This window comes from Eubalaena glacialis, chromosome 13, assembly GCF_028564815.1.
Source record: "Eubalaena glacialis isolate mEubGla1 chromosome 13, mEubGla1.1.hap2.+ XY, whole genome shotgun sequence".
Lineage (NCBI taxonomy): Eukaryota > Metazoa > Chordata > Mammalia > Artiodactyla > Balaenidae > Eubalaena > Eubalaena glacialis.
In genome coordinates this window covers 53186137-53210136 of record NC_083728.1, presented here as the reverse complement: position 1 = coordinate 53210136, position 24000 = coordinate 53186137, and the positions used below count along the sequence as shown (strand labels likewise).

The following is a 24000-nucleotide window of genomic DNA, read 5'->3' as shown; positions in this document are numbered from 1 at the left end:
GAGTTCTGAATGCTCTGTTCTCATCTATACTTGCTATCGGCTACTTTTTCAGTCTAGCCATTTGGATGGATGTGTGGGTGTAGAGCTTCTGAAACCATGACGGATGAAGGCAGGTGTGATTACCTGTATGTTGTGACTCAGTGCTTATCTCAATGCTCTGGGAGTCAGGAATTGGGGACTCTCCAGTTTTTCTGTTTTGTTTTGTTTTTTATTTTATTTCTGGCTGCGTTGGGTCTTCGTTGCTGCGTGTGGGCTTTCTCTAGTTGCACCGAGCAGGGGCTACTCTGTTGTGGTGCATGGGCTTCTCATTGCGTTGGCCTCTCTTGTTGAGGAGCACGGGCTCTAGGCACGCGGGCTCAGTAGTTATGACACATGGGCTCAGTAGTTGTGGCTCGCGGGCTCTAGAGTGCAGGCTCAGTAGTTGTGGCGCATGGGCTTAGTTGCTCCGCAGCATGTGGGATCTTCCCGGACCAGGGCTCGAACCCGTGTCCCCTGCATTGGCAGGCGGATTCTTAACCACTGCACCACCAGGAAAGCCCTGACTCTCCAGTTTTAACAGAGCATCCTTTTACCATTTTCGTGTGTCTAGATTCAAGGCTAAAGTCCTGGGGAATTCTGAGCTGACAGCCAATTCGTTGGGTGATATTTATGAAACCTGTGAAGTTATGGAAAGGATTATTTGGGGGAGGGGATGAAAAGAGAAAATAATCCAGAAATAATGAGAAAAAATATGTACCTTTTATTATTTCTATTTCTGCTTATGAATCTTAGATCATAAACTTGCAGCAGAAAAAAACTGCCAACAAATTCTCTCCATCTCTTAACTTCTTTTCCTTTACTTTACTCAGTACTTACATGCAGAAATATTTAGCATCTCATGAATTGATTTGACCAAGGCCATTGGTTGCATCATAACTAAGAACTGAATGTGCCCAAATCTGATACAGCTACTTTGGGCGTTTAAATTCTTCTTTTAAATTCAGAATACATCTGCCTCCAATACAGTTTCCCATATTTAATAAATACATGTCCTCAACATCGGTAACTTCAAACACAGAATTTAATGTGACTTCATGTTATTCCTTTCCATTTTTTTTCTCTTGAAACATCACATACAGAGTGACTATTCTTCTCTGATTTATAGCTATTTCTCCTCTTCTGAAGATCTTGGAGAATGTATTCATGAGGTCATTTGGAAGCAAGTTCAAGTCATTGGATGCAAAACTCGCTTTGCATTTTGTCTCCTTGCATAGTGTCTGTGTCGTGTGCAGTGTTAGCCAGCAGAACAAATATTTTCCTCTTTTGCCATATCTGGAAACCTGCCTGTACCTCAGGCCATTCGTTCAGATGCTGTGGCATCTGAGGGCAGGCCACGCCTAGAACCAGCCACACCTGTCAAAAAGGTTGGTTTGCTTCCTGCAGCAGACACAGGAAGCTCACAATAATTATTTGCTACAGAATATTAGGTATGTCTTTCAGTATCTTCGGGCCCTTCTAAAAAATGTTTGCTGTCATCAAAGTTTATGGCTTTGTCTTACACATGATCTATTTCTAAGAATTGTTAATGCACATTTCCACTAATTCTAATTTATCAGTGCTTGCCTGTTCACATTCTTTCTCAAAGAATATCTGATGGCAAACAGGATAGAGAAGCTCTTTGACTTGGGTTGAAAACAGTTGAAACTCCATTTGTCTGAAACACCCCAAGGGACACCATAGACACAGCCCCTGTTTCCTTCAGTGGAAGCAGGACAGGTGGGGTGCTTTGGAAGGACATAGCTCTGTTCATAATTAGCAGTAACCGTTTTGCCATAAGACATTTACCTATCATGCTCATCGAGGATATTCTTTTTTTTTTAATATTTTATTTATTTATTTATTTGGCTGTGTCGGGTCTTAGTTGCGGCACGCAGGTTTTTCGATGACGCACGTGGGATCTTTTGTTGTGGTGCGTGGGCTTTTCTCTAGTTGTGGCGCGTGGGTTCCAGAGCACGTGGGCTCTGTAGTTGTGGCACTTGGGCTCTCTAGTTGAGGCGGCGAGCTCAGTAGTTGTGGTGCACGGGCTTAATTGCCCTGCGGCATGTGGGATCTTAGTTCCCTGACCAGGGATCGAACCTGCATACCCTGCATTGGAAGGAGGATTCTTTACCACTGGGCCACCAGGGAAGTCCCGAGGATATTCTGCTATGACTAGCTTAATCAATTTGCCCCCAGTTCCTTAAGGTGTTTCCTGATTTCAAGGCACCACTAGTGTTTGGAACAGTGTGTCAAGGAATTCTATGAGGATTGACCAACTCTTTGCTCACACTGTTACCAATGTAGCAACAATTAAGTTCAATTTACAGAAAATATTTCTTGAGTGGGTGCTATTTGCTAAAATACCTATAACTCTTCAGGGAAGCCTGAAGAGTTACCCAACTTAAGGGAGAAAGAACTGTAAACAAGTATCATATAATGGAATGAGGACGTAATAGGGGACTATGCCAGATGTCCTGGGGACCTTGGGGGCGATGCAGATAATTCCAGGTAGGAGGTGGTTTTAGGAAAGATGAAACTCAGCCTTAAAGAATGAGGTGAGCAAGTGTAAGTACAAGTTCCCCAAACAGCTGTTTTGCCCATCTTGATTGGAGATATTGGGGAAGGTTTTTAAAAAGAACATGTAAGATTTTTTTTTTTTTAATTTTTATTGGAGTATAGTTTATTTTAAATGTTATGTTAGTTTCTGCTGTATAGCAAAGTGAATCAGTTATACATATATCCACTCTTTTTTAAATTCTTTTCCCATATAGGTCATTACAGAGTGTTGAGAAGAGTTCCCTGTGCTATACAGTAGGTCCTTATTAGTTATCTATTTTACATATAGTAGTGTGTATAAGGATTTCTTTTTTGATTAGCTAAGTAGAACATGTACATTGTGGAGACAGCACAGTGCAAAAAATAAAAATAAGTATTACCATGAACCACCTCCTGAGATAGAGCCACTTCTTTTTTTTTTTTTAATTAATTAATTTATTTATTTATTTATTTTTGTCTGCATTGGGTCTTCGTTGCTGCACGCTAGCTTTTCCTAGTTGCGGCGAGCGGGGGCTACTCTTCGTTGCGGTGCACGGGCTTCTCATTGCAGTGGCTTCTCTCATTGTGGAGCACGGGCTCTAGGCGCGTGGGCTTCAGTAGTTGCGGCATGCGGGCTCAGTAGTTGTGGCTCACGGGCTCTAGAGCACAGGCTCAGTAGTTGTGGCACACGAGCTTAGTTGCTCTGCGGCATGTGGGATCTTCCCGGACCAGGGATCGAACCCGTGTCCCCTGCATTGGCAGGTGGATTCTCAACCAGTGCGCCACCGGGGAAGCCCTAGAGCCACTTCTGATTGCTTGTTGGCTATTTTATTTCTTTGCCTGGGTGCGTATCCTGCCAGTGTTTTCTGTGCATGCAAGTGGTAGATCGTGCATGACTTTCGCTGACTTACGAGGGCGTTTTGGATCATCCTGGAAATGCACAGTGTGTCCTAGAAGTTGATTCCATCTTTGTCGGGGGCTGGCGTCCCTGCCCACGCTGCACTTGGGCACACAATTTTGACAGTGGCATCCTTTGGAGTTGGATCTATCTCGGCCTTTACAGACCCTGGCTGGCTGCTACATTGGTAGTTGACTCTGCCGCAAAACATCTGCTCGGTTAGATGCAGTGGTGATTTAGTCCAGCTCGGAGACAACAGCGGTGTGACCCAAAGGAGAGCTGCCTTTCCGTGAAACCCTGCACTGGCCGCTGCCCGGGCTCCAGGGTCAGCGGGCGAGACCCAGCCGGCCTGGCTCCTGCTCCTGTTTTCAGCTCCAAGGGTGCCCAGGACAACAGGTTCTTTGTTCCTTTCTTAGTTTTACAGGAACGAGTGGAGGCCCTTGCCAGCTCTGGCCCATATCTGCCCTTTTCATCTCTCACTGGAGAGATGACGGCAGGAAGTTCATAAGCAAAAAAAGTCACCAAATCCTTCTCCTCTCGTGAAAATGGCAGGGCCTCCTCCCCGAAGGGGAAATGTTCCCTCTTCTATGCTGTTCTCTCCAACTGGTCCTCAGTAGATGGGGCCTTTTCACAAAAATCCTCCTACCACGTGCTTTTAGAAATCTTTTTGAGGAAGTTGAGGCCTCCTCCCCCAGAAAGCAGCAGCCCTTGAGGAATAAAGCCCGTGACCCAAAATCTGTTCATCTTTTTCCTTGCAGAGTTTAAGGGGACAAAAATGCCTTGAGGAATGAAAATATCCATTTTCGTGGTATAGGGAAACTGCACAAGTCAGGACTGGGCCCAGTTCTATCAATTTCTAGCGTTTTGACCTCAAAGAAGGAAATAAACTATTGAATAGATGGCCTCTAATTTCCCTTAAACTATTCAATAGATGGCCTCTAATTTCCCTGGCAACACAGGCAGTGGTCCTTACAAGAATATCCCATCCCCCAGGCCTCTGCCCATCACTTTTCCCATCTCGGGTCGGAGGGAGTCAGAGTTTCCTCCACTCACCTGGCTGTTTCTCTGCTATAAACCAAGAAAGGAGCCGTGTGTAGCCAGGATGAAGTAGGGCCCCCTTCTCCTCCAGACTGCAACACTACAGAGGAGGGGTTTTATTCAGCTTTGCAAATTCTAAAGAAATGTTTACACAATTGATAGTGTTAGGAAGTCATTGGACATCAATGGTGTTTCTGAAATTACATTGGACTACACCTAGTAGTTATTGGACTACTAGGTGTTTCTGAAGTTAAAGATTTTCTGGGAAATTTTTGTTTGCTGTATATACACATATGTGTGTATGTTTAGCAAAATTTGGAATTGGTCCTTTTGCCAGAAATTTTTATTAGATGGCTCTCTTTGGGATGAGTTGTTGTTTTCTCTGTCTCTCTACAGAAGAGTCTTTTTCTGCTAACATTTTTCTAGAACCTATTGATGTCCTGATTCATCTCCCACCAAGCCCGGCATCTTGGCCACTTCTTGGTATTTGGGGTGTGTTTGGATTCCTTCTGATACATCGGCAAGGATCTACTGCTCCAAGAGCAAGGCCAGGGTGGACACAGGGCTCCGACTTCTGTCTGGTCCTTAATTCTGAAGACAACCCTGCCCTGGCCTCTTGTAGCTGGAAGCCTGAGCCCTCTGGAGGGCCGTGTCCGGGTGCATCTTTCTTGCCATTGCAGCTGGTTGAGGTGACATCGTGTGAAGAGGTTCTGTTAGGCTGGGGGGCAACTGAAGGCTCAACACGGGCAGAACGAGGAAGGGAGGCTCCCCAAGAGGGAGGATATGCCTGGAAATTTCGACACAAGAACATCAGGAGAAGTAGCTTTCCATCCTTACTTTTTTCCATCTGGAGGTTGAGGATGGCAAGCACCAGAGTCCAGGCTGAGACTTGACCCTGATGATAGACGGAGAACACCCCAGCTAGAGGCACCTGCCGGGAGCCATCCTCAAGAAGGCTCACATTTTTTTTTTTTGACCGTGCCACGTGGCTTGCGGGATCTTAGTTCCCCGACCAGGGATGGAACCCGGACCCCCTGCAGTAGAAACGCAGAGTCCCAACCACTGGGCCGCCACAGAATTCCCTGTAGAATAGTCTTTGAATAGTCTAGAGTGAAAAGACATTGCCTTGTTTCTTTTTTTGAATTTCTAAAAATTAGGAGAGAATAAGAGACATCCTGGAAACTACTGAACAGAATCTACTCATAGTTCTCAAGATGTTCCAGGCTCTTCTACTCAGCTCTTTTCAGATTTTGTTTGTTTTAGTAACAGATTCCTTTTTTCAACAAGAATCCGTCTTTAGAGACAGGGAAACTGAGGCTGGAGGACATGCAGCAATGGGCCCAAGCCTCACGGTTAAAAAGAGTCAACTGAGGCTTTGATCCAGGTCTGACTACAAATGCTCTTCCCCCGAAACCACTGAAGATCATGAGGCTCGGCGGACCCTAGGATCGGGGTCCACATGCCTTCCAAAACATTGCCTCTTGATATTGCCTCCTTCACATGTGCGGGAAGTGGGTGGGTTTGATTCTGGGTAAATGAGAATCCATTGATAAATGAATGGTACATCCCCAGGAGATGTGTGCATGAGGTTCCCACTTTGGGTTTTTCCTTTCCTTTACCAAAGGTAGCTTTCCTGCCAGGAGGATCTCCCGATGCCTCCCGTGCTCAGCCAGCTGGGGCACATCCGGCCACTTTGGTTGGAATTCTAAGTCTCATCCCCAGTGGTGGGGAAGGCATTCTGTATTTGGGGGCCTTGATTGGAGAGCTTAGCACCAATGCCCTTTGTCTGGCGGGCGTGGAAGTACAATTCTAGACCAAAACTCAGCAATGACTTTTACACCCAAAGCCTACCCCTTGCTGCTCAATGGGAGGCTGGAGGGGGTGTCCATGAGGGAAACACACGAGCAGTGAGGACAGAGCTGCTAAAAGTTTGGATTTGTCGCCCTGGAAGGATTTGGGCTGCTTCTTTTCTCGCCCCAGGCCCTGAGATGGCCAGAGGCCAGGGGGCTCTTGCTGGCTGTGGTGATTTTTGCAGCTGTAGGGGAGGAAAACGTTCCTTTCTACCCTCTAGCTTCTATAGCTGATCTAGTAATTAAATTGACATAAGACCTTAACAGGAGAAAAACAAATTTTGTACGTAAAGGGGCCCCAAAGGCGTGAAACCCAAAGACGGTCAGGAAAACAAGGCTTCTGTGCCATCCTGAGCTAGGAAAGGGCTCGGGATGTCCTTCAAAGAGGAGAAGACAGTTCACAGGAAGGTGAGAGGAGCAGGTGATGGTAAACAGGTGTCTGCGATGCAGAGAAGTCTTTCTGTTATGGAAGATCGCTTTGCCAGTAGCTCTCTTCCTGGCCAGGCCTCTATCCAAGTTCTTTCAAGCAGTTAAGGGGAAGGTAGCTCTCTCTGAGTCAGTTGGGCTGAGTCTTCAACTTGAAACAATCCACTTGCTAAAGTGGCGTATTTTGGGGTGGCATATTCTGCTTCCCCTCCCCACCCATTTCCTGGTAAACACAGAGACAAGAACCCTTTGTCTCCTGAGACAGGAACCAGTGGCCAGATTCTATTGTCGGGGCCTGGCTGAGGACAGGCCTGAGTCAGAGGATGTGCAGTGGGGACCCAGGCGGAAGCTATGGAGACCCAGGGTCCCCCACTTCTCTTTGCCCACTGAGCTTCTCCCCTTTCTCCCTCACAAGGAATCAGCCTCCTACCCCATCCCCGTCATGCCCAGAGCAAGCATTTATTCCACGCCTGCCCAGGGTTAGGCCTGAGTATGGCCAAGGGATGAAGTCAGGCTAGAAAGACATACGTGTGATACAGAGTAAAATGGGGTGAGCGCCCCAGAGGCATATAAACAGTGGGTGAAGGAATTCAGTGCAGCCGCAGGAGCCCGGGTCGGGGAGGGCTCTGGGGACAGGATTTGAGCCTGGTTTTGACAGTCGGGTCGGAGTCAGTTATGGACACTCAAGGACAGCTTGAACATGGGCAAGGAGGGGGCTGAACAGGGGCAAATAGATGCTTTTCTCAGCATGACCTTCCCCCTTGAAACTAAGAGAAGGGTTTGTGAAGATTAATACGGAAAAAATATTCTCTTCCCATTTGAACTGTCTCAGCCCAAGCTTCATTGATTGTGCCACGATTTTTCACTTATTCATGTACCATCTTTACTCTTCATCTACCTCATATTTTTCTTTAAATTGACTCACTTGTTACATTTATTTTAAAATAAATTTAATAAGCCAGTCATGAAAAGACAAGTGCCACGTGATTCTATTTATATGAGGTATTATTTATTTATTTATCTATTTATTTATTTATTTTATTTTTTGGGCTGCGTTGGGTCTTCATCACTCCCCACGGGCCTTCTCTAGTTGCGGTGAGCGGGGGCTACTCTTCGTTGCAGTGTGTGGGCTTCTCATTGCGGTGGCTTCTCTTATTGTGGAGCACAGCCCCTAGGCGCATGGGCTTCAGTAGCTGCGGCACGCGGGCTCAGTAGTTGTGGTTCGCGGTCTCTAGAGCGCAGGCTCAGTAGTTGTGGCGCACGAGCTCCGCTGCTCTGTGGCACGTGGGATCCTCCCGGACCAGGGCTTGAACCCGTGTCCCCTGCATTGGCAGGCGGATTCTTAACCACTGCGCCACCAGGGAAGTCCCTATATGAGGTATTTAGAGTCGTGAAATTCATAGGGACAGAAAGTAGAGGGTGGTTTCCAGGGACTAGGGGGAAGGGAGGAATGTGAGTTACTGTTTAACAGGTATAGAGCTTCAGATTTGCAAGAGGAAAACAGTTCTGAACATGAATGGCTTTATTGGACGATTCTCAAATCAGGAAGCATCCCATCTAGCCAGGAGAAAGGAGCTCCCTCGAGCTGCAGAAAAGGAAAGGTTTTTTAAGGTAGAGAGGAAATGGAAACATGAAATTATTAGCAAAGAATTCGTTGTTTTTGGCAAGGTCACCCTCCTAAGGGAAAGGAAGGGGTCTCTCAGGCTGAATACATTATTAGTGCTTACAAGGAAATTTCAAGCTGGCTGGTTAAAGGTCACATTCCTGGGGAAGGTTGAAACCATACTTAGGTTAGGTAGTAAGTTTTGATGAGCTCAGCACAAGTGACTCCATTTGGGACCTGTTGTTTCTTTTTTAACAGTACTGATGGTTCTACAACAATACAAATGTATTTAATACCACTTAAAAATGGTTAGGATAGTAAGTTTTATGTCATGTGTATTTTTCCACAATAAAAAATGGGGAAAAAGGTAAATATCCCCACCATAATTGGGAATTACACAAAATACATGTAACTATTATATTAAATACTGGACATTAAAATAAAAACTGTGCTTCCATGTACACTTCCATACCTTAGTGTATCCAGCACTCTTTTGGAATTACTGTCAACTTTTAATAAACCATTGAAAAGTTATAAAACATCAAAATTAATCTATTCTATCCTACCAGGTAGGGTTTTGTTTTGTTTTTGAGTTCTTCGCTTTGTAGCAGGACTGCAGCTCTTTATGTGAGGCAAATAGGCAATGAGATGAATCTTAAGCCATAATTAAGTCCTAGGCAAAAGCAACTTGGAACCTTGGGCTCTGCTCTTGTTTTTTGTTTGTTTTTGTTTTGTTTTATTGACGACGTTAGCATCTTATTGATAATAATCAGCCCCATCTGTTTCTCTTGATTCATCCTCTGACTGTTTATTAGGCCTTTACAGTGTAAGCAAGGAAAAGCTATTAGTTTTCTTAAAGGTCTGGAAGGTCCACTGGTGACCTTCAGGGAACCAGCCCTCGGGCTGCAGGAAGAGCTCTGAGTCTTCCCTGAGAGTTATCTTTGCTGGAAATCCAGGTAGGGCCTGGGAGGTAAGACCCAGGTAGAGCCTGTCTCTCACCCCTTCAGATCCCACGAGGCGGCCCTTGTGAATTACTCAGCCCCACATCCAACGCCAGGATTGGCCTGAAAAGAGCAGGCACAGCGGGCAGGGTACTGCTTCCACGAAGAGAACTGCCTTTTGTAAAGCCTGATAGAGGAGATCAAGGGTGGTGCGTGGGGCAAGGAATTGAGGAGTAGGGAAGAAGGGGACAAAGACCGAAAGCCAAGGTGTACTTGGCTTTAGGGGGTTGTGATAATCCTTCCTCCAAATAATCCTGCAGACTTAGTCATCCACATGTCTCCACATGACTCAACTTACAGAGCCCACTAGTTCTGTTAGTAGAGGCAAAGCAGAAAACCTGGTTAAAATATAAGGACGGCTCTTCCATGAAGGAGATTGCAAAGGTAGCGAATTCCAAGGTAGATGGGATAGGGTTTGTGCAAAAGTGCATTGCTCTCTTCCATGCAAACACACAGAGCGAGCCAGGGAGCCATGGAATCTGGTTTGGGAGCCCACCTTATATATATATCATATAATTATATAGATATAATTCTTCAGGGCACTTGCCATTCATTCTACGAGAGGTTTTCTGAAGTTGTTAATCGACTAAACCTGTCTCTTTTCTCATTGAACTGTGATATGACACTCTGCTCTAGAAAGGAAAAGTCTTAGCACATTTAAAATATTTAATTGAAATAGCTTTTGTCCTTAAAAAATAATCAAGTACATCTTATCGTAGGTGTTGATATAAATTATCCATTTAAAAAATGTAATTGTTCAGCTTCATGATGTGTTTCTAATGCACACAGGAAAGGTTTGGAGGGCTTTCTGTTTTTTCTGTATACTTGTTTTGTCCCCATGTCCTGACTGAGGACAGAGCCCTCCAGAGCACTGCACTCGTGCTGAGACCCATTCGCCAGATGGACGTGTGCCACCCTTGTTGAGAGTAACAGTTGGGCATTTTGCCTTGTATCTAGTTCCCTTAAAGTTCATTTCTGCTATTCGACAGCTGAGCTAGGATTCTTGTATACAGAAGGTTGTCGAGTGTATCGACTGCACTGAAACAACTTCACGTCAAAGTTTCCTGTATTTTATGTATTGCTTTCTTAATTGCCTGTCTTTATTTGAAAAAAAAGACTTAACTGTAAAGTAATGTGTTGTTTGGGCTGGAGCTGGGGAGAGGGAGTGGTGTATTGGGAGGGACAAGGGAGCCTTTCTGAATATACTTTGGTTTAGACCCTGGACCTTAGAAGCTGCCTTAATGAACTGGGCCATCCTCTGGGGTTCTGGATTAGGAGGACAAGACAGCATCCCTTGGGGACACTGCTGCAAGTTTGTGGTTTCTTTGAACTGAATCTGATTCTGTGATCAGGTTTCTCTGGCCGTCCTGCATTAGGATGCGCGGGCTGCCATCACTTTTTCTTGCACCTGCCTAGGCTACCAACGCCTGGTCCCGGGAATGACGGGAATACAGCCAAGTGGAAAGGCCACTCACATCCCACACTCTGAAGAGTCTTAAACTGAGTGTGACCAGAATGTTAGAGAGCCCTGCCCCCGCCAGAGCGGGTGTAGTTGCCACCCATCTGCTGTAGAGCCCTGAGGCCCGGGTTGGTTGGAATGGGAGCACATACTGTCTGAGTTTTCCAGTGTTTGTTCTTTGCCCCTGGAGGCACCTTAGGTTTGTGGGGCATTCTGTGCTTTGCCCAGTATTTTCACATGTGGGTGCAGGTCTCACTGAATCCATAATTGAGCTTCATCTCTCCATGAAAGTGGGCCTAGACACTTGGAAATAGTAGTAATAGTTGAATAAATAAATGAATCCTATGCTCATAAAAGCCCAGTGAGATGCTATATATTTTCCCATCCCATTTTCCCCAACCTATTATTTTGAGAAATTTCAAATTGCAGAAAAGCTGCAAGAAGAGTACTATTCACCCATACTCACCAGTTGTTGAAATTTTACCACATTTTCCTTACCTCTATGTTTTTCCCTTTTTTTGAGGGGGTGGAAGGGCATGAGGGGCTGATCATTTGGTACTTAATTTCTAACATTTTCACACTTTGTCTCTAAATTTTTCAGTATGCATCTCATGCATCTCTTAAGAACAAGAACATTTTCCTACATAACCATAATAAAGCTATCACGGTCAGGAGATTAAATATCAATACAGTGTTATCTAATATATACCCTTTTCAGATATTCCCAATTGTTCTTTACAGCTGCTTTTTATTCTGAGGCCGTATGTGATCAATTCCGTGCACTCAACATGGTTATCACATCTGTTTAGTCTCCTTTTATCTACAATAAACCACAGTTTCTTTTTTTTAAATAATCTTTCACCACACTGACATTTTGAAGAGTTCAGGCCAGTGGTTTTGCAGAAGTCCCTGAATTTGGATTTGTCTGTTTCCTCCCATGTGGATTCAGGTTAAATACATTTGGGGGCCGGAGGACTAGGTGGTGTTATAACCTTCTCAGAGCATCAGAGGTCAGAGGTACCATGTCAGGTGCTGGAGATGTTGACCCTGATCGCTTGGTCAGGGAGATGTCTCCTAGGTTCCTCCATTGTCAGGGCGTCTTCTCCTCTTCAGGATAAGGAATCCATGCGATGATATTTTAAGGCTGTGAACGTTCTGTTTCCTAAGTCTTTCATTAGCATCCATTCATGAGATGTTATTTGCCACTTTCAGACAAAGCTTAAAAAGGGATCTGGCCAGGTCTCAGGTGCCAGCCTTCCCACTGTGACCATCTCCTGAGTCTTCTACTCCGTGGTTTATCTTTTATAAGCCACTCTTCCTTTGCCCACCTTCACATTTGCATGCAGACATCTGTCTTAGAAATCATGGTTCTATTCATCTCATCAGGTTCTTTCTTGGGTTGGATTCTCTAGAAACAGAGCCAGAGACAGGGCTTATAGGATGGGATGGGGAGGAAGCCAGGCAAAGATGTGGGGTCAGCAGGGGTGTCGCCTCTGCCTGACCCCTCAGGGAGCTCTGAAGTGGGACTAGCACCCCAGACGCGTCCCACCTTGAGGCAAGAAGCCCTGTCCTACACTCTGTATCAGTGTGTCCATGAGCAGTGCGTCTGCTCCCAGGGGAGGGCATAGCTTCCTGGGTTGTCCAGAGAAGGGGGCAGATGTGAGCTTTTGGCAGCCAGCACTCATAGCAGCAGGGGCATGGATGCCTGGTTGGTAAAGGGGGTCTAGGCGGGCAGGGCGCCAACAGCATCCACTACAGTTTCAGTATTTCCCTCATTAGTTCTTTCCCAAGGCTTGTCCCCAATAAGCGGGACAAACATGAGCTTAGTCATTTGCAAAGACAAGGTCTAATTTATGGTTGCTCCTTATGAGGCCCCATGAATCTTATTCACCGCCTTCCTGTCTGGGCCGTGGTTTTTAAAGGTAAGGTCGGTTGTCAGAACAAAGGCTTTATAACTTCTTTTTTTGGGGGGGTGGGGGTGGGGATCTCTCTCACTCTTATATTTCTTTTCTTTTTTTTTTTTTAACATCTTTATTGGAGTATAATTGCTTTACAGTGTTGTGTTAGTTTCTGCTGTATAGCTTCTTAACAACTTGAGCAGGATGGGCCCTTCTAAGGAAGGAAGAAGTGTCAACTCTCAGCACATGAGTGTCAGGATTGCCGTGTCACAGGTGGTAGAATTTGGTCTTGGTAAAATATCACCAACTTGAGACGGCAGGGCTGAAATATGTCTTTATTAGAGTTCCCAGAACTCTTTCAATGGCTTGTTACCAGTCTCCCCTCCCCTCCAAAAAAAAAAAAAAAAAAACCTAATTGGGTCTGAGTTCAAGTGCATATTTTGCTCTTAGGTCTCAAGCACGTGCTACTCAAGTTCTGGGATTGGCAGCATCAGAGTTATCCCAAAACCTGCTACAAATGCAGAATCCTAGGCCTACCCCCGACCTGCAGAATCAGAATATCTGAGGCTGAAACCAGGAAGTGTGGCTTCACACCCCCCAGGAGATTTCTCACCCAGGCTCAAGCGCTGATGCAAAGCAATGGTCGTAAACTTGGCTGTGCCCTGGGGTCTCCTGGGGAACCTAAACCATTCTGATATCTGCAGTTCTGCCCCAAAGTGTCTGATTTATTTGATCTGGGGGTGCAGTCTAGCCATCAAAAAAATTGAAACTCCCCAGGCGATTTTCATGGGCAGCCAGGGGTGAAAAATCACTGCTGTAAAGTTGCCTGCATTACCTCATGGGAAAGGAATTTTAACACCAGCTTCATTTTGAAGAGTTTGTTCCTAGAGCTGCAAAGATTCACTTCAAAATACCTGAAGGCCCTGGAATGGCATTTCCAGAATGAGGAACTGCCCTTTCTGGGCACAGATGGTCCCATCTGGAAAACTGCAGCAGCGGTAAAGAAAAACACTCACATGTTTGAGAGCAGAGGAAATGTAAATCTTGAATGGGAACACGAGATTCTTTAGATCTGGAGCAAGTCAAGAGGTGACGGAGAGGGTGGTTGGGGGGGGTCTCTGGCGGCCCTCATGCTGTCATCGTGGGGGGCTGTTTCTGAGCCTGCACGCCCCAAAATGTTCACTTAGGTGGGCTTCCTCTTAGGGGTGGAGTGGTCCACGTGGGGGTGACACACCTCCTTTCCCCCCCTCCCCTTCATTCAAACTCACCACCTGTCTTCCTCACTGTTAAAGCCTTCCTCCAGGCCATACATTTGGGTCTCTCTGAGTGTAGACATTTGAAGATGGTGTGTACCCCACCTGAACTCGGCCGTGCAGACATGGATGGTCAGGGTCTGAGTTCAAGTTAAAGCCTTCCTCACTGTTAAAGCCTTCCTCCAGGCCACACATTTGGCTCTCTGTGGGTGCAGACATTTGAAGATGGTGTGTACCCACCTGAACTCGGCCGTGCAGACATGGATGGTCAGGCCTGGTTGTCCCACTGGCTGTTCCAGGACCATGTTGATGACCAGCTCATGGAGAGCTCTGAGCGTGGTAGAGGGGAAGACACCCAAGAGCTTAAGCAGCCTCGGGCAGGGGTCTCCACCCTCTCTCGACAGAGGCCTGCCCTTGGGCAGGTTCCTCAAGCAACCTGAGCCTCCTGGTCCTTTTTTTGAAAACTGGGATCCTGGCACCTCCTTTCTGGGCTACCATGAGGAATAGATGAGAAAATATTTATAAAGGTTTGGCCAACAGTAGACACCACATGGATACAAGCCATCCCGTGTTCACGATCTCACCTGTTACTTGCAAAGTTGGAGGAACACCAGACCTCTTGAATTTCTACCTCTGCCATTTCATGGCTGTTTATTACTCTGGACAGCTCAGGAGCTTCTTGGGGCTCAGTTTCCTCATTTGTAGAATGGGGATTAAATACTCAATAACAGGGTTAGGGTTGGGTGCCAAGGGAGATGACGGACATCAATATGGTATCTTTTTTTATAAATTTATTTATTTTTGGCTGCGTTGGGTCTACACGTGGGCTTTCTCTAGTTGTGGTGAGCGAGGGCTACTCTTCGCTGCGGTGCGCGGGCTTCTTATTGCGGTGGCTTCTCTAGTTGTGGAGCACGGGCTCTAGGCACGCGGGCTGCAGTAGTTGTGGCTCGTGGGTTCTAGAGCGCAGGCTCAGTAGTTGTGGCGCACGGGCTTAGTTGCTCCGTGGCACGAGGGATCTTCCCGGACCAGGGCTCGAACCCGTGTCCCCTGCATTGGCAGGCAGATTCTTAACCACTGCGCCACCAGGGAAGTCCAATTTTTTTTTTTTGAGATCTCATCACATGCCATGCAATTCTGTGGTTTTCAGTATTTCACAAAGTTGTACAGCCATGAGCTCACCTCATTCCAGAACATTTTCGTTACCTCGAAAGAACCTCCATTCCCATTAGCAGTCATGATATACCCCACACCACTCCCCATCCCCGGCAACCACTAATCTTTCTGTCCCTATGTTTTTACCTAATCTAGATATTTCATATAAGTAGAATCAGTACACTATTGTGTCCGGCTTCTTTCACTTAGCGTGGGGTCTTCAAGGTTTATTCATTTCGTAGCATGGATCAGTGCCTCATTCATAAAAAGAATGAATGACTATAATGGCTGAATAAAATTCCATTGTATGGATATACCACATTTTATTTATCCATTCTTTAGTTGATGGAGATTTGGGATGTTTCCACTTTATGTATAGCAATTATGAATAATGTTCATATGATTTTATGAATAGCACAACACACCATTCAACTGTGGGTTTCTATTGGAAATAATATAGTAATGAAAATGAAAGTGCCTGGAAAGAAATGAAATCCAGTTCTTTGGGTACAAAATGAGTGTGCGTGAGTGTGAGTGTTTGCTTTTAGCGCTTGCCTGGTCGTGCTTTTGACTTCACGGTTACCATATGGAATTTAGCATTTAGGGTGTTTGGCTCAAAGTAAGAAATGTTCTATGGCAGAAGACAGAGTAAACAGCATTTAGGATGTTTAGAACCTTGTGAAAACTGGGTTAGAAGTAGAAGGTTGGGTGTGTTGAGTGTTGTTGAGGACTGTCTGTAACATTAGAGATGAAGAGTGAAATAGAACTTGGTGTCTGCCCCCGGAAAGCTTTCAGCCTGGAGGGGAAGGCAAAGGAGGTGGTGATGACAGGACGGCCCCGCCTAGGAGACCGAGAGATGCTGTCCTTGTGCGGGGGATCGTGCCACAGCCGTTTGACCCCTGCCAATTCTCTCTCCTAGCATGGTGAGACACAAGGACGATGGCTACTCCGAGGAAAAGGATGTGAAGACCTGTCCCCGGGACTCTGGCTACGACAGCCTGTCCAACAGGCTCAGCGTCTTGGACCGGCTCCTGCACACCCACCCCATATGGCTGCAGCTGGGTCTGAGCGAAGACGAGGCGGCAGGAGTCCTACGGGCACAGCCTCCGGGGGTAAGACTCAGAAGCGGGAAAGCATGTGGAGGCGGGCAGGGCTGCCGCTTCCTTAAAGAGAAAGACATGGAGTTCCAGAGAGCTCTTCCCAGCCTGCAGGGAGCACGGTTCCCGGTGTGTACCTCGTTACAGTGCAGAGAAATTCTGGAAATTATGGAGGCAGCTCCCAGGAACAGAGCCCTTCATGATTTGTCTTTCTGCCTTCCTCTGCCCGGTGACCATGTGTACCCAGGTCTGCAGGATAACCAGGCACCTGGGTCCTGAGGAGGGGCCGCTGGCTGGAGGCCCTGGGCCTGCCTTCTGGAGATCTGACGTTGGGGATGAGTCTGGTTGTGGGGTCCTCAGTTACCCTGTGGTTTTCCTTTCAGTATGAGCCTGGGAACCCTGCCAGGGCCCAACCATCCAACGTGCGACCCAGTCTTCAAAAGTTCCATGTCCATAGTCTTGTCTGCTCTGGCTGTCAATGTGATCCTCCTTTCCTTGGATTGTCTCAGGGACAAATCAAAGTCCAGTTGGGTTTTTTCAGCTCCCCCCTACCCAAGACCAGTCTCATCTTACTCAAGCCCACTCCATGACGCTATAGAAGTTTCTCAGAAAATGTTGTTCAGTGATGGGTAGGTATTTCCTGTGCTGTCTGACATGGTAGCCACTTGCCTCATGTAGCTATTTAAATTACATTAATAAAATAAAATAGAATAAAAAATTTGGTTCCTCAGTGGCATTAGCCACATTTTAAGGGCTCACTCGTCCCAGGGGTTGGTGGCTACCATATTGGATGGATAGCACCAAGTAGTGAACATTTCCACCATCATAGAAAGTTCTACTGGACAGCGCTTGTATACAATGTCTACTTCCAAAACAAGGATAAATACAGTAAATCACAGATAAAATAATACTGGAAACAACACACAACAAGAGATAGAAACTAAGAAACAGATGGAGAGGCAAGGAGAAAATTCCTTCAGTAGCTGGCTGAAGAATGTTGTAACAGTTGGGCACAAAAATAAATTTTTAAGTTTCCTATCAGCCAGAGCTTGTCAGTTATCACTTTTTGACTTGTGAGTCTTTGTTTCTCATCTGACAGAAGCAGACAGGACTAAGTCCTCTGTTGGAACACACTCAGGGTGACAAGCGCAGTATTCGATCATCTCTGCAGAGAATTCCTTGGCCAGCATGCCGGGTTGTTGCCCTTGGTTTTGGTCGATATGATCAGGACCCCCTTCTGTGAGGCCCCCACTTTTTTCAGGTTGAGTTGTCTGCTCCTGTATTTCTGCAAAAAATTCTAAAGAGGGAGGTTGCCATGTTGCTAGGCAACAATTCCCCTCCCTGCCCGTCCCCGCTCCTGGAGTCAGGCACGTCCATTCCTGCTGAGACCTGATGGGGAGCAAGTCAGGCAGAAGGTTCTCCACCTACCTGAGCCCTGGGCAGGACCTGCCTGACGGGGTGGGGCAGGCCGAGGGCGGGGTGAGGATGGGAGAGGCCACGGTTCACCAGGAGAAGTGAGGATGCTGAAGAGAAGGAAGGGCAGGTGTGTGAAGGAGAGAGATTTGAAAGACCAGCTCTGGTGGCATCTGGTCCTTGGGACGCCACCATCCCTGATTCATCTACAACCTAAGACAGTGGCCGGCAAACTGTTTCTATAAACAGTCGGAGTGTCACTATTTGGGGCTTTGTAGCCCATACAGTCTCTGTCACAGCCACTCAACTCTGCCATCGTAGGGCAGCCATAGCCATAGACAGTACGTAAACCAAGAAGCAAGGCTGTATGTCAATAACACTGTGTTTGTGAAAGTAAGCAGCAGGATGGATTTGGTCTGTAGGCCATGCTTTGCCAACTGTTGACCTAAGGTTTCAGATGTTCAGGAGATACAGCTTAGAGGTTGTGCCCTCCCTGACCCCAAGGCTCAAGGAGATCCCACCTCCCGAAGGGAGCGATACTTCTTTCCACCAACCAGCAGCTACCTCCCACCAGCACTTTGGGGCTTTTACTCAACCCGATAGCATTGAGGAAACCCCTGCTTAAGCTTCAGGGTGACCCAGAGCCATTGACTCCCAGAGCTGGCAAATTTTTTGGCTGCCTCCCTATGGGTGCTGGGAAAAAAGAGGGAACTTAAGGTCTTCCTGTCTCCTTACCAGATACCCAATTCCCATTACCCCTCCTCCCCAAAAAATCATCTTAGGAGCTATTGACTGGACATCGAGAAAGAAATGAAGATTAGGTGGAAAAAATAAAAGGCTGTAGAAAAGCAGGAGAGAGTAGGTATCCAAATGCAGAGGAAAGAGAAGTAGGTAAAGAAACAGGACAGGATGGGATCCTTGGAGAAGGCTCACGTACCCCAGGAGGGAACAGGGACGCAGCGGATCACCACACTGCAACTCCAGGAAGTGCCATTTGATTTGTTGTCTAAGTAGATGGCGCCCCCTGGAGTTGTGCAGTGCATGGCCTGCACAGCAGTATGCGGCATACTCACCTCTGCAGTGACAGAGGCTAGGATGGTCTCCTGAGATCAGCACCGGGAGTTGGGTGGGTTTAAACATACATCTAAAGACATTATTTGGAACTGGAGGGAGCTGTCACAAAGTGAAGCAACTCAGGAGTAAAGTTAGGACCGCCAACCTCAGTGTTGGCTGTGGTGAACCTCAGAGCCCAAGCTACCTGTCTCCCAAGGGAAGTTGCCATTTTCAGCTCCAGTAGATGTGGCCATGCCTGGTCTTGCCTTACCATCTCATTTTCCAAGAGAAGCTAGACATTCGGATTTTAATGTGAAAAACAAAAAACCTTGTGCTTTTTCACTGTTGGCAACAAATTCAGATTTCTATCTTAAATACACCCATAAGCCAAATTAGCCAAAGAACTTCTAATTCACCACCTATGGCTTAGCCATGTTACCTGTGTCTAGAAATTTAGGGTTCGTCAACCAGGATGCCTTTATCAGACACAGGCTAGAGAATATGTACCGTGAGCTGTAAAGCAGTCACCAGACTGAAAAATGCTTTTGCACACTTAGCCTCATGGAGAAGGTTCTGTCAAAGGGAAAGTGGGATTCTCCTGAGGCCGGTTACCAAAGAAGGGCATCTGTGGCCTGCTTGCTCATCACCCCTTTCCATGGCAGCAGTGTTCTGCCTTAAGCCGTGTAGTTCGGCTACGAGAGGGGTTCCTCTCATGGATGCTGGGTGTGCAGGTAATCACATGCCCAGGTCCCAGCCTTTGAGATGTTTCCTAAGCTTGAATTTCTTTTTCCCTCCCCTAGATCTTCCTGGTTCGTAAATCCACCAAAATGCAGAAGAAAGTCCTCTCCCTTCGCCTGCCCTGTGAATTTGGAGCCCCACTCAAGGAATTTGCCATAAAGGAAAGCACATACAGTAAGTGGTCAACGGATGGTTAGGTCCCGGTGACACGAGGGCCTGGGGTCTTTGAGCAAGTAGAAGAGGAGAGAGCCTGCACTTTGAGACGGACAGACGTGGGTCTGTGTCCCTGCGCTATCGCCTGTCCCCAGGATGACTGGGCAGGTAACCTACCCTAGGAGCCTCGGTTTTCTTATCTGTGTAGTGTTAACAGTTCAGTTAAACACTTGTGTGCAAGGTTCGCATTCTACTGCCTGGCATATGGCAGGGGCCTAACAGAGGCTGGTTTCCTCACCCTCTTCCCAGTTATGCAGGGCGTGGTCCCCAGGTTTGCTGATGACTAAGCTGCAGGGTGGGCTGCACCACTGAGCCTTTTTATGGGCTCTCACGCCAAAGAGTATGTCTGCACAGCTCTGTGAATAGTCCCTGAGGGAACATGTTCCCTCTAGGCCATCACTGTTCAGTGTGCTATGAAAGGCAGCTGATCGTAGGCAGAATCTAGCCCTTTGGAAAAATGGACTGGCTGAAATTTTGGAGGGATAGTGGTCAGGGGTGTTGGTTTCTTTCTGCCGAACCATGGTCATTGGAAATCTGAAATCTTGGAAGGCCAAGTTTTCAATGGAAAAGGGAACAAACAGTCCTGATGTCCTGCCAGGCTCCCAGCGGCAATCAGAAGATGGACCTACACCCCCAAGGGGAAGGCTTCACTGAGCCACAGGTGAGCAAGCTGAGGTGTGAAGGCGAGTTTGGATGCTGGTCAACTGTCCAATAAGATGATGGAGACCAGGTTCTCGTTATAACCTGAGCAAGCCTCAGTCCCTGCCTTTGAAGGAGCCGAAGGTCCTGAGACCAATTTCAGGGCAGATACTGGCTTCCACTCAGCCCAGAGTTCATAGTCTTGCTGAGCCCAGGAGTCATTAACTGGGTCTGGAGGAGGTGTTTCTGGAGCAGCCTCTCTGTGATGTATGACTGGCCTCAGGTCCCGTGATGTTTTCCCTCCAGGCCTCTCCCAAGGTCCCTGGCTTCAGGGAAAAGCTTCCACGTGCAAAGTCATCTGAGCAGTCACTGAACCTGGCTAATGATCCGCCGGTTTATTTACATTAGGAGGGAATCAGAAGGTAGATTTCAAACCCACCATCTGAAAGGCAATGAATTAAATATTAAATGAAGAAAGGTGATTCTGAGTTGGCTTTTGAAGCTCAGCTAGCCAAGAAGTAATATATCTAAGTGGTTTTTTGTTTGTTTTTTTAATTATATATTTACTTTTGGCTGCATTGGGTCTTCGTTGCTGCACACGGGCTTTTCTCTAGTTGTGGCGAGCGGGGGCTGCTCTTCGTTGCGGTGCGTGGGCTTCTCATTGCGGTGGCTTCTCTTGTTGTGGAGCACGGGCTCTAGGCGCGCAGGCTTCAGTTAGTTGTGGCTCACGGGCTCAGTAGTTGTGGCTCACGGGCTCTAGGGCGCAGGTTCAGTAGTTGTGGCACACGGGCTTAGTTGCTCCGCGGCATGTGGGATCTTCCCGGACCAGGGCTTGAACCCGTGTTCCCTGCATTGGCAGGAGGATTCTTAACCACTGCACCACCAGGGAAGTCCCCTAAGTGGTTTTTAAATCCCTTCTAACAGCCAAAGTTAACCATGATAAGTTAGCCTGCAAATCCCTCCTTCCCCTCCCGCAATAAGTACAGTTAGTGTTTGTACTTTAAACTTTTCTTGTTCACCTGAGGTCCCTCCCTGGCTGAACGATTTTCCTCCCTATTTTGTAAAGACTTTTATCACTTCCCTAGTCCTCTCCAGGTGACTTAAAGTGGCTGAAAGAGCTAGTCTGAGCAAAGCATTAACCTGCCTATGACTGATTACCACCAGGCCTCAGTCCCACCAGTCCCCCTTCCCGGCCAGGGTCTACCTTCTCTGCAAATTGAGGTGCACTGAGAGAGGAAGAACTGGCTTTAAAAACATAAGATATTTTGTAATAACATCTGGACAGTGTGTTTCATAATAAGTACCACCTCATATCTGTGTAGACTTCTTTCACATGTTACTCCATTTTTTTTAATGTTTATTTATTTACTTATTTGGTTGCGCCAGCTCCTTAGTTGCGGCATGCGGACTCTTAGTTGCAGCATGTGTGTGGGATCTAATTCCCTGACCAGGGATTGAACCTGGGCCCCCTGCATTGGGAACGTGGAGTCTTACCCACGGGACCACCAGGGAAGACCCTAAGTTACTATATTTTTTTTAAAAATTGCACTTCCCACTACTAATCCTTCTGGGAGACAGGGGAAGTACAGTTATGGTCCATTTTACAGATGAGAAAACCGAGGCTCAGAGAGGTTAACCTACCCCAAGTCCATTCCCTTTTACTTAACTCATGAAATTGTGGTGCACATGTGTGTGTGTTTCTGTTTCTGTGTCGTCTGTCTGTCGCTCATGGTATATGTGTGGAGGTATAGATGTGTTTTGGGTGCTACAGAAATAGTAAGCGAAATAATACAACATAAGCAAGTAATAAGCAAAATAAATGAGGCTATGGAAGGGAGAGAAACTCGTCTGATTGAGGAAATCTTCACACAGCTGAGGCTCTTTGGAATGTTGCTGGAAGAATGGCTGCAGGGGTGGCATTTCGGCAAAGAGGGAGTGAGGAGTGGTTGGCAAATACATGAGTTTTTGAAGTCAAGCCGCTCTCTGTTCCATCATCTAGAAGATGTAGGAAATGGCACACCGTCTTGCCAGAATATTTCTTGCACGCTTGCACGCTTGGTGGTGGCGGTGGGAGTGGGTAGGGGCTAAGTAAATGAATTTTAGAATCTTCCCTACAGAGTTGAACTCAAAGCTGATTTATGAGAACCCCGTGTTATCCTCCAAGCCTCGAGCTCCTTCTCTGCCTTGTGTCTGTACCAGAAGTGGCCCGTTTTGGCAAAGAGGGTTGTGACCCAGGAGGTCCGGCCCGGGAGGGTCAAGGGCCGGTGGGGCCTTGGTGTCCCCCAAGCCCTGTCTCCTGATGGCTTCTCACTCCAGCCAGTCTGGCCCCTTCACCCTGCCCAGCTTTGCGTCCCAAACTTTAAAAAAAGATAGCTGTGTCATTTGAGTCTGCGCTGGTCTGTTTACCAGGCACTGGAGCACGTGCTCCAATGAGTCAGGGGCCAGACTTCTAGGCCCCCAACCCCTCCCCTGGCCTGTGTCTGGCGACCGCACAGCTGTTTCCCATCAGCCGTGCGGGAGTCGGTCAGGGAGCACAGAGATGCTTCTGCCCTCGCAGCAGGCAACATCCAACATTGAGGGCCTTTCCTTTCCCAGGATGCGCTCAGGGACACTCAGCTGGTTTCCAAACTCTCTCTTTTCCAGCCTTTTCCCTGGAAGGCTCAGGAATCAGTTTTGCGGATTTATTCCGGCTCATTGCTTTCTACTGCATCAGCAGGTAAGGCCTCTTCGTCTCCCGATTTCAAGCCCCTGCTCGGCGTGTGCACCATCACTGGCCCCCGGGTTTCTTGATTCGTCCCGGGCGCAGGGCTCTGGAAGGCTTGTCACCTATTGAATGTCCCTGGAAGGATTGGCCCCTGAGGTGAAAGGGTCACCAGGCCCCCTGTGCCAGGCTTAAGATCAGAATAACTAGCCCAGCCCCTCTAAGTGTAAAATAACACGCACACGCAGAAAGGGACCCGTGATGGAAACGTGTAACGTTTAAAGGTCCCTGATAATGTTTCTGAAAAACCCCCAGTGGATGCAGTTCATCTAGAAATGTGGTTCCTTCAACCAGCCCATAAATCTTGCATCGCTCTCCTTCAGGCCCGCTGGGTACCCCTGTCTTTTTTGTAACTAAAGGGACTGTTTCAGTCTACATGAAGCCAAGCCCCAAGTCCCGATGTTAACAAGTGTCAGGAGAGTGCAAGTTGGGGAAGGCTTTCTTCTTTCTTTCTTTTCTGTGAGCCATCCCAGTTTCTCAAGTCAAGGGTTCTTTCCATGAATGAGGCTCAAAACTCATTGTCTGCAGGGGTCGATGTTGCCTCCCCTCACGTAGCCTGGCTCAGTTGGCCTCCTTGGCTTTTCTTGTGCATCTGTCGCAGCCGATAGAGCAGAGACGGGCTAGATCCTTGGGGGTTGGGGGGAGGGTAGGCACCAAGCTGTCCACTCCTGGAGGTCCCCAGGCCAGGCCAGCCGAAGCTGCAGTCAGTGGCCTGACGGGGGAGGGCACTTCCAGAGGGGGAGCCCAGTGGGAAGAAGGGGGGTGGCTTCCTCCAGAATGGGACCAGAGCCCTGTGAGTGCCCTGCAGGGGCCGCCACCTGCCAGGGTGTGGGCAGGAGCCCTCACCTGTGCGAGGAAGTCCGCTCAAATCTAGGAGGCCAGTGCAGAAGCCCTCACATCCCCAGGGATGCACACCTGCCCTGGCGTGAGCCCGGCAGCCCCTGGGAGTGACTGT

At 47.4% G+C, this 24000-nt stretch overlaps 1 protein-coding gene across 8 annotated transcripts in view; it reads left to right on the top strand.

Moving 5' to 3' along the window:
* RIN2 (Ras and Rab interactor 2) overlaps positions 1-24000 on the top strand; it is a 226994-nt gene that overhangs the window by 165231 nt on the left and 37763 nt on the right. For all 8 annotated transcript variants that reach the window (XR_009703116.1, XR_009703114.1, XR_009703113.1 and 5 more), the window contains 3 exons: positions 16051-16243; positions 19495-19606; positions 22928-23000. Coding sequence is in view for 5 of the 8 variants with exons in the window: in XM_061207950.1 (XP_061063933.1) it covers positions 16051-16243; positions 19495-19606; positions 22928-23000 (378 nt within the window). In the remaining 3 variants the exon portion in view is untranslated. The remainder of the gene's footprint in view (positions 1-16050; positions 16244-19494; positions 19607-22927; positions 23001-24000) is intronic.